This window comes from Pseudorca crassidens, chromosome 7 (assembly GCF_039906515.1).
Source record: "Pseudorca crassidens isolate mPseCra1 chromosome 7, mPseCra1.hap1, whole genome shotgun sequence".
In the NCBI taxonomy this organism is placed as follows: Eukaryota; Metazoa; Chordata; class Mammalia; order Artiodactyla; family Delphinidae; genus Pseudorca; species Pseudorca crassidens.
The window spans coordinates 10648458-10657955 of NC_090302.1; the positions used below are offsets into that span (position 1 = coordinate 10648458).

The window sequence follows — 9498 nt, forward strand, 5'->3', positions numbered from 1 at the left end:
GGAAACACTTTCGTCTGGCCCTGCAAGACGGCCCTCCCTCTGTGGGCGTCACATGAAGTGTGCAGCTAAATAAAGGTGAACTGAGGTTCTGGACTCAAATCTCGTACCCATTTTCCGGATTGTAGGAAGAATGGAGCCAAAGAGAAATTGTGAGTGTGGCAATGGCTCAAGCCCTGGAGGAGGTGCGGAAGCAAAGGGAAGAGTTCCAGCAACAGGTAGGCCCCCTGTGATGCCTCCACCTCAGTCCCAGGCAGGACCAACCTACCTCCTGGTCTGTCCAGGGCAGAGGGTGGACACAGGTCTCAGGAGTGTCGTCAGCTGCTTGATTCCCCTGATGTCTCTAGGAAGATGGGAGAAAGATGTTAGAAAGAAACCCTCACCCCATAGGATGGCCTTTTAAAATTTCGATAGTTAATGTGATAAACATCACCTGGGGAAAAGTCCAGAACCAGGTACTACTGGGCTCTAATTCTGTGAGGTGGGCCACCACCGGCCGCAGGCCCCAGAGACCACATACAGTTGAGCTCTCAGCAGCAAGGGTGGGAAAAGCCTTCCTTTGAGGACAGACTCAAGAGTCAGGCCCCAGATCTAGGTAACTAGCTCTAGGTCTTTGTTCGGTCCTTAACAGATCTGTCTGAGTTGCCTCTGAAAAGACCCTATGATAATCATACCTTCAAGAATATGATAATGAGGTCATTTGTATCAAATGCTGGGCACGTCACAGGCCCTCAGGACGTGGAAGTTACGGTTTTGACAGCTTTCGGAAGGCTGGGCAGAAAGGCCATGTCTCTGGTAGGCCCACTACAGGCCAGAGGGGCAGTGAGGGTGATTGCCCCTGTGCGGGGCCCCTGCCGAGGAGAACTGATTTGTGCATGTTTATAGGAGCAGAGGTTAGCTTGGGGAATGTTCTAGGCTGTGGCCTTCAGGGAGGGATTCATGGAGGACCCTGGTAGTGGAAAAGTGGAGACTCCTTTAGGGAAGATGGGATTATTGCTACCAACCTTCTCTCTTGTTGGTTTTTCTCTCCGAGGCTGCTAACCTGATCGCCATAGGAGGTGAGAAGGAGCAGAGTCTGCAGGAAAAAACTGAAGTGATTCTCCAGAAAGAGCAAGAGATTCTCCAGCTGAAGAAAGGTGAGGAGTCTGCCAAGGCTGGGCCTTTTCACCTGTTCTTGCCCGGACCCCTGCCTGGAGGTGGCCCAGTCACCGCGCTCACCTCCCCTCTGCCTGGCCTAGGTCACGACTCCGCCCTGCTGCAGATGCGCCAGCTGCAGAGTGAGCTGGAGGCCCTGAGGGGCCTGAGGGCCGAGCAGTCGGAGGCGGCCGACGAGCGGGAGGACCTGCTGAGGCTGCTGCGGAGCCAGGAGCAGGGCGTGGTGCTCTCGGTCAGCGAGCCTCATGTGAGTCCCGCCTGAGCCGCCTCCCTGTGCCTCAGCTTCCTCTCCAACGGGGGGCGCCTCGCCGCGAGGGGTTGTGCGTGTTGAGGAGCCCATCCGATGTGACGACACCTGTCAGTGATCAGGTGCTGAAGCCCTTCCTTCCCAGCAGGCTCCTTGCATGGAGAGTTAATTGTCCCCCCAGCAGGCTCTGTGACGGGGTTGCCATAGTTTAAGTCTGGTTCCTGGCTAGCTGCCTGGTGGAGCACATCAGTCGTCACCTTTGGAATGAGTCTGGCCCCCTTCCCTAGGGATCTGTGGCTTAGCTTGACCATGTCCTGTGCTGCCACCACCCTGTAGGTGACCTCGAGGGCCGGGCAGGACCCCGCGTACCAGCTTCCGGCTGCAGAGGGGATACCAAATGGTGAGATGGGGACCGCCATGGATCTAGGGCAGCTACAGAAGGAAAAACAGGACTTGGAGCAGCAACTTCTAGAGAAAAATAAGGTGAGGACGCTCTTTACCTCAGCTATTTATGTCCCTTTCCCTGTCCTTGTGCCTAAAACCATCTAGTCCATTCTTCAAGAGTTGTGCTGATGCCCCTGGGCCCCTCTTGGGGAGGTGTTACCTCTTCCATCACAAGGGCTTCTTCCTGGTTCTCCTCTTCTGCTTACCTCCTGCACGGCCCTCTTCCTTTCACACTCATGCAGTCTCCTCCCAGACCCCCCACCTGAGATGGTATCTGGAGTATTAGAGCTGGAACAGTGGCAGGTCTCGGTGTCCCCAGCCCCCTCTGCCATCGCCAGCTAGGTCCTATGACCAGTCACCTTACCTCTGCACTTTTTTCTACAGCTGTGAAATGAGAGCGGTGATACCTGCCTTTCAGTGGTTTTGTGAGGGGGAGGTTGGGGGATGAAATGAAACTGTTTGTTAGCTTCCTGTAAATTTTCTGGTATTTGATAGAGGCTTAATAAATGTCATGATTCCACCCACCCTGCCTGGCCTCTGCACCTGTAAATGCAGGGTCTCGTTTGAGCCTCGTTTTTAAAATGTCCTGTGAAGTTAACTGTGCTGGCTAGTCAGTGCTCTGGCCTGAAATTCCGCCCCCAAATTGTGTGATTACTCTTTAACAAAGGAGAAAGGTGGTCATTCTTTATCTCCCCCTACCCCCGCCCATCTCCCCCTTTCACTCACACACACACACACACACACACACACACACACACAGGCTCTTCATTTCTTATCATGAAATATAAAATATAGAAGAGTGCACACTGTGTGTCCCTGGGTCCAGCCCTCCGACAGCTTCTCCAAATTGCACTCACATCCTTGGCGATCTCCCCCATCCTGTGTGCTGCTGGCACTACATCCATACCCTGAATCCACACGGCTCCTGTGAACTCTAGACTCCTGTATCTACCCTATTTCTCTATGTCAGTGTCTGAAAGTCCCCTGAAATTGAAAACATCCAGAAGCAGACTTCAGACTGACCACGCTCTCTAGCATCTACTGCCATCTTTCCTGTCTCAGTAAATGGCAAAAACCTTGGAGTCATCCTTGTCCCCTTTGTTTCTTTCACAAGCAACATCCAAATCATTAAGGAATCCATTTGGCTCTCCCTTCAAACTGTACGCGCAATGAGCTGCTTCTCATCCCTGCCACTGCTACCACCCGAGACCAGGTGACCATCCTATCTTCCCTAGAGGATGGTGTTGGGCTTCTAATTGGTTTCCCTGTCACTTGTCTGTTCCGGCCCTCTGATGACTCTGTCCCCATAAAAGCCAAAGTCCTTGCAGTGGCCCACAAACCCTTTGTGGTCTGGCTCCTTACTGCCCACTTCCCCGTACCCTCTGCTCTCCCCCAGCATTCCCTCTCAGCCACAGTGGCCTTGCCTTTCTGTGAATATCAAGCACCCTCCCGCCTCAGGGCCTTTGCACTTGCTGAGCCTTCTGTCTGGAAGATCCTTTCCCCAATTACCCTCACTTCCTTTATGGTGTCATTTTGTCAGTGAGGCCATCCTGCTACCCTGCCAGCCCTCACCAACAGAACTCCCGGTCCCCTCACCTTGCTTTTCTTTCTCCAGGCCTCTTAATACCTTCTGATACACTGTATATTTGCTTATTGACACTGTTCTCTCTTGAGGGCAGACATTTTTTCTTTTTTTTTTTTTTCCTGCTGTTTCCGCAGCCTCTAGGCCGGTGTAGAGACTCGGTATTCATTGGATAAGTTAATGAATGAGTCAAAACCTAGAAAATCAAGTAACATAAACTAGCAAATGTACTTTTGGGGGAATGCCCGGCTTCACAGTCAAGCAGAGAATACAGATTGGAACGAAACATTACCGTTTTGTCAGTGGGGTGTTGCAGGCAGTGTGACGGGAGCTGGAGGCGCTTTCCCAGCCGTCTCATCCCCAGGGGGCCGTGGCCATACTGCTCTTGAGACGACGAAGCTTATTACAGCTTTGTTTGAAAATGGAAGCTCAGGGAGTTCCCTGGCGGTCCAGTGGTTAGGACTTGGCGCTTGCTCTGACATGGCCCCGGGTTCAGTCCCCGGTCGGGGAACTCAGATCTCACAAGCCATGCAATGTGGCCAAAAAAAAGGTAACTCAGCTACACAAGAAGACATGGGGCATCCCCTAGAGTTACTGTCACATTAAAAGTTATAATTAGCAAAACTATAAAGCTTTGGAAACTCTGATAAATGAAAACTACTATTCAAAATTCTAGCTACTCAGTGCAAGAATGGTGACGTGGACTAGAAGTCCACAGGAAAAACTCATTTTGATATAGTTGTGAGATTTTGGAGAAATTTTTATTTAAAATTTTTTCCCTGTAATGTCGACTACACATTAAATTTTTTCATTGGGAAAACAGAGTTCAGCCTTTCGGGTGGTTAATGGAATGTGTAATAAATTATATTTAAGGCCCATAATACTAATAAGCTCACTAAAAATAAATAAGGAAAATAAAGACATAAAACCCATTGTTGTTGGGTTGTGCCGAAAAACCACGATCTTTAATACTGTTCAAAATAAGTGTTAAAAATTATTATGGTATTTCAGGAGATCAATGGTGATGATGAGAATCATAAATTTTGGCCCAAGTATCCTACTTGGGGATGATAGCACATAAATATCATTCTGAAGGGCAGAATATACTGTGCAGAGGCATTTCTAGCTACACTGCCTGTGGAGGCGAGCGCCAGAAGCAGTCCTAAGGCCCCAGGCCGGGAGGGGTGGGACGGCACTGCGGCAGTGGCGGGGCCAGGAGAGCAGGGCTGTGCACAGCCTCAGCACGTGGGGGAAGGAGGCCGAGGCAGCAGGTGTGGCAGTGCAAGCTCCTCAGGAGATGAAGCAGGGGCTTCTAACAGGTGTATGGGGACCCAAGGGGTTGTCTGTCTGCTCTGTGGTCCTTTGCACTTTAAAGATGGTGAAACGTGCATTTAATGAATGGCCTTTTGTGGGGGTGGGGCTTTGCCTCAGACCATAAAGCAGATGCAGCAGAGGATGCTGGAACTCAAGAAGACTCTGCAGAAGGAGCTGGTGAGTGTCCCCCTTCTCCCCGCTGCCCATGCCCTCCTGCCTCTGTGCTCCTCCTGCGTGATGACACTCCCCCCCAGGGGACTGCAAGAGGTCTCTGGGAAGTCAGGCTGGTGGGACAGTGGCCCTGCCACCTTGAACGTGCTCCTGGAAAGTGGCTCTGTGACCCCCGGCACGAACCCTCTTTCTCTGAGCCTGTGTGTTGTCTGAGAGGTCAGTGAGGTGACGTATGGCCGTGTGTGAATGGCAGAGGCCAGGCCCAGACGTGGGAGAGCGGCGCCTCTGCCCTGGCTGGGTGCTCACTGCCCCAGGAGACGAGTCCTGATGCGGGTAAAGGAAGTGGCTGAACTTCCCCACATACCTCTCTCCCTCCTCAGCCAGCACCCTGCCTTCTTCAGGTGCTGGTGCTTCCTTCGCAGGTGGGGCCCTTTTCGCCCTACTCTGTGCAGGGTGTGGCAGAGAACTGCAGGTGATCACAGCCAGGGCCAAGTGAATCTCCCCTGTGATTTTCGAACCTGTCTTGAAGGGTTCAATGTAGCATCTTTCCATTGGTTTTTCAGAAAATCAGACCCGATAACGAGCTTTTTGAAGTCCGGGAGAAGCCTGGGCCTGAAATGACAAACATGGCCCCTTCTGTCACGAATAACGCTGACCTGACTGATGCCCGCGAGATCAACTTTGAGTACCTCAAACATGTGGTTTTAAAATTCATGTCCTGTCGCGAATCTGAGGTAAAGGGCTTTTGAGTTGCCCTTTGGGTACTGAGTTCCACCCCAGGGCCTGGTTCATTTGTCCGCGCCCTGCCTGGCTTCCCACCAAATCCATTTCTTTCTTCCTGTCCCCCATTCCGCTTTGACCACCAACGTGAGCACTCAGTCATTTCTCCAGCGGGCACTGACCTGCTGGTTGAGGAGCAAGCAGGGGGCGCCGAGTAGGGAACTGGCTCCTGGGAGGAGATGTGGGTCAGATGCTGAGGCCAGAGTCCAGGGAACTGAATCCGCCCAGCAGTCCTGCCTCCTGCCGAAGAGCAGGTGGCTGCGGTGGTCGTCCTGGTGGTCTCGTCAGTCCCCGAAGTAAAAGGTGGGGGAGGAAAAGAACCAGCAGACCTCAGAATGCCCATCTCCAGCCTCTGCGTGGTCCTTGCTGACCAAGCCTGGAGCGCATAGGAGGAGCAGGACAGGAGATGCTGCCATGTAGCCCCCTGACCGCCTGATAACTGACCGAGGCCCATGGCAGCAAGATTTGCTTTGTTTCAGGCTTTTCATCTTATAAAAGCTGTGTCAGTGTTGCTGAACTTTTCACAAGAGGAGGAGAACATGCTCAGAGAAACCCTGGAGTATAAGGTAGGGTTTCCTGGTCTGCTGTCCGCCTCCCAAAAAATGTAGTCAGTCATCCCAGCCCTGGCGGGTGAGACCATCCCACAGCTGCATCATTAGCTTGGAAGGTGCTTTTGGTTGATGAACTGGACTCAGGTAGTATTTACCGAGGACATGCTTTGTGCCCACAGGTCTCTGCTGTACTTGACTAACAGGGCCTTGTGTTCTTCTCCAGAGCACGTTCATTGGTATCACCTCATCAACAGCCCCAGGTCTGGCCAGCACCCAGACTTTTTTAAAAAATGAAAAATATTCAAAAAGTACCTGCGTAAATGCTGTAATAGAAAACATTTTAAGGAAACGTTACCTAAATTCCACTCCCTTGTTCCTGTCACCTCAGGTTTTTCTCCTGTCTCCCTCCCATCTTTAGAATGGGCCTTGCAGCCCCGCACACTGGTTACCAGAACCATCGTCTTCACTGCTCTGCTCACAGCCAGAGTCCGGGTGTGTGGAGGGTGGGGGTGGTGGCCCACGGCTGGGGAGGGGCTCTTTCAGCTGCTTCGTACCTAGTCCTGATTCTCATCTCAGGAGCCTTTTCTGTTTCAAACCCAGATGTCGTGGTTTGGGTCCAAGCCAGCTCCCAAGGGCAGCATCCGGCCATCCATCTCCAACCCTCGGATACCATGGTCCTAGGCGGCACCACCCAAGGATGAACCTCCAAGGGCTGACACTTTTTCTGTGAAAAGAACACTGACACACCAGTCTGGGTGGGTTTTTAATCACTGTAACTGCAGTATTTTGTACAAGCATCTGAACATTGTTTACAAGACTTAAGGCCCACTCCTGCAGACTGATGAGAACCTCAGGAGGTAGCTGATCCTGTTGTTCTGGTCACCAGAGGGTCCTGGCACTACCCACATTTCCACAGTGCTGCTAAAATCCCAGCTCTGGCCAGCACCCATCTGCCCCTGAATCCTCTTTCAAGGTGAGCACTTAAAGCTGAAGGCCTCAGCATGTGTCAGAGAGGAGGCGGCTGATCTATCGTGTGGTGATGACACTGGACATAGACAGCCCTTCAAAATGGTGCCCAGCAGCCCAGACCCACCTAGTTCTGCCACGAAGAGCCAACTCAGTGAGGCCGGCCTTTAAAAACTCCCTTTCCCTTTCAGTATGTTTGGGTTCAGATGAGTTAGAAGCAGCTTTTTAACCCTTCCTCCCAAGGAAACATTATTTCACGTTGTTTCTCAGACCACCGAGAACTTTAGTTGTGTCCATCTTTAAGGTACTCTGGGGCCAGTGTGGATTAATGAATATGCACCTTTCTGACAGCATCTCATTTTACTGAAGAAAACTAGCAAATGTATAACAAGATCCTTAGTACCAAATACACTCAATTGCCTTTTTAATGAATGTACTTGTCTTGGATAGGTTGCTGGTAAACCATTTTAAACTATTTTTTATAGCTAAAGTTCCTTGCTATTATAAACATGTCTTCTGTATTATAAAATCCATTTAACTGGTGTTCTTAAAGGAAAATCAGAGCATCAAGAGGAAATTATTTCTAAGATTGGGAGCCCTGTCCCTTTGTAATGTCACTAGCATTCTTTGGCATCTGCTTCCCTCTGAAGCAGTGGTGGTGTTTCATTTGTTTAGCTCTTAATTCTGTGTTGTAACACTGAGCAAATGCTAATCACATTTTCTACTGCTAAGGACAGTCTGCTGTATTCAAAGGAAGCAGCAGCTGTCCCTCTCCCCAGTCTTGACCAAAACATTGGAGGGTGGACTGCCTTGTAAGTGGAGCCACCGTCTCTCCCTGTCTGTCACCCTACCCCCAAATATTTAAGATGACACTACATTCATGTATGGCAACCAGGCAGCCCCTAGCTGGCTGCAGTACTTGATAGCATGCAAATGGCTCTGGAACTGACTGATAAAAACTTGTATTAGTTATCATTATAAAGAAAAGGGAATGTGCTTGCCCTGGATAAGGCACACTATCAAATCTAAAGGGAAACCATATATTGAGTTATAGTTTGATGAAAGTTTTATTGGTTAAATAAAAAACTGAATAACTGGAGCTCCTAAATTTATCATCAGTTATCCAATGATGTAAAGTTATGTTTCTCAACTATGTTTAGGGTTAAAATAAAGTATATCTCACAGGGAAACAAGGATTTGCAATTAACATAAGACAGTTCCGTGGACCTAGAAGTACCAAGCAAGGGCAGCATCACCCTCGTCCCCACTTGGGCTCTCTGCCATCCAAGTGACCCATTCTCCGGTTACCTACCTCCTCCTATGGCTCCCCCTGCAGATGTCTCACCTGTGTTTAGAATGCTGTTTTCCATTTATCTGGTGGGCACACAAAACAGGAGTCCCTTCTGTTCCATAATTTTGATGAATAGGAGGTAGCTCTTCCAGCTCTTCCAGGAAAGAATCCCTAAGATTGGGTAGTTCAGGGCTTGCTAGAGGCGACTACCACACAGCCGTGGGAGCCCCGCCCGACTCCCCAGTGGCTTCTCCAGCCCTCGAGCTGGTCTCACCCACCACCCACGTTCGCCGGCCATTTTAGGCATCGTTGGTTGTGGGGCCCCTCACTAAGTCTGTACTTGCACAGGGAGGATTCATTCTGATCAGGCTTTCCTCCTGCATGTTGAATTTCCTTCAGCTTTAAGAAGAGCGGAGTAAATGTTCTAAGTGATTTGATGCACTTTTACTTGTATAAAAAGTTCTGTGATAGAGACAGTATATATAGTCCTTTATATGAGCATTGGATCTTGATCTCACCCTCCATGTGGTACACAGGGAGACTGTATTATCTAAAACTGCTGTAGAAAATTCACTTGTGGTGCAATACACTTTTTGATTAAAGCTCTTCAATCCAGAGGCAGTGGATTTACTTGATATAGTTTGGTGTGTCAGTATTTCTTTAACTTGTTAAATTTAGTACATTGTGTCTCACATTTAAAACTCCAAGGCCAAGTTCAAGGCCTGTAGAACACTAGTCTTCCAGGAAGCACCTCCCCAGATTAGGTTTGGGTGAGTAAACATTACATGTAATTTAATGAAGCCAGCAGCCCAGTCCTACCTCCCAGGAAGGGTGGGGTTCTGCAGAGGAGTTGGGAGGATTGTCACTTTGGTCAACCTCCATCTCCAAGGCCCACATGACTGGGAAGAGCTTCAGGGACATGAATGGGGTCCCTACCTTTAGCAAGCTGCAGTTACGTGTGCCAAAAGGGAAAGAAAGAAAAGCATCTCCGCTCTTCAGA

At 50.0% G+C, this 9498-nt stretch overlaps 1 protein-coding gene across 7 annotated transcripts in view; it reads left to right on the forward strand.

The window, feature by feature from the left end:
* Positions 1-9133, forward strand: part of GOLGA1 (golgin A1) — a 51780-nt gene extending 42647 nt beyond the window's left edge. For 6 of the 7 annotated variants that reach the window (XM_067743333.1, XM_067743337.1, XM_067743334.1 and 3 more), the window contains exons 16-23: positions 126-215; positions 1031-1133; positions 1236-1399; positions 1736-1882; positions 4857-4916; positions 5474-5644; positions 6170-6256; positions 6842-9133. In XM_067743333.1, coding sequence (XP_067599434.1) covers positions 126-215; positions 1031-1133; positions 1236-1399; positions 1736-1882; positions 4857-4916; positions 5474-5644; positions 6170-6256; positions 6842-6922 — 903 coding nt within the window. In that variant the 3' untranslated portion in view covers positions 6923-9133. The other variant, XM_067743339.1, reaches the window with a different exon arrangement.
* The last annotated feature ends 365 nt before the right edge of the window (positions 9134-9498 follow it).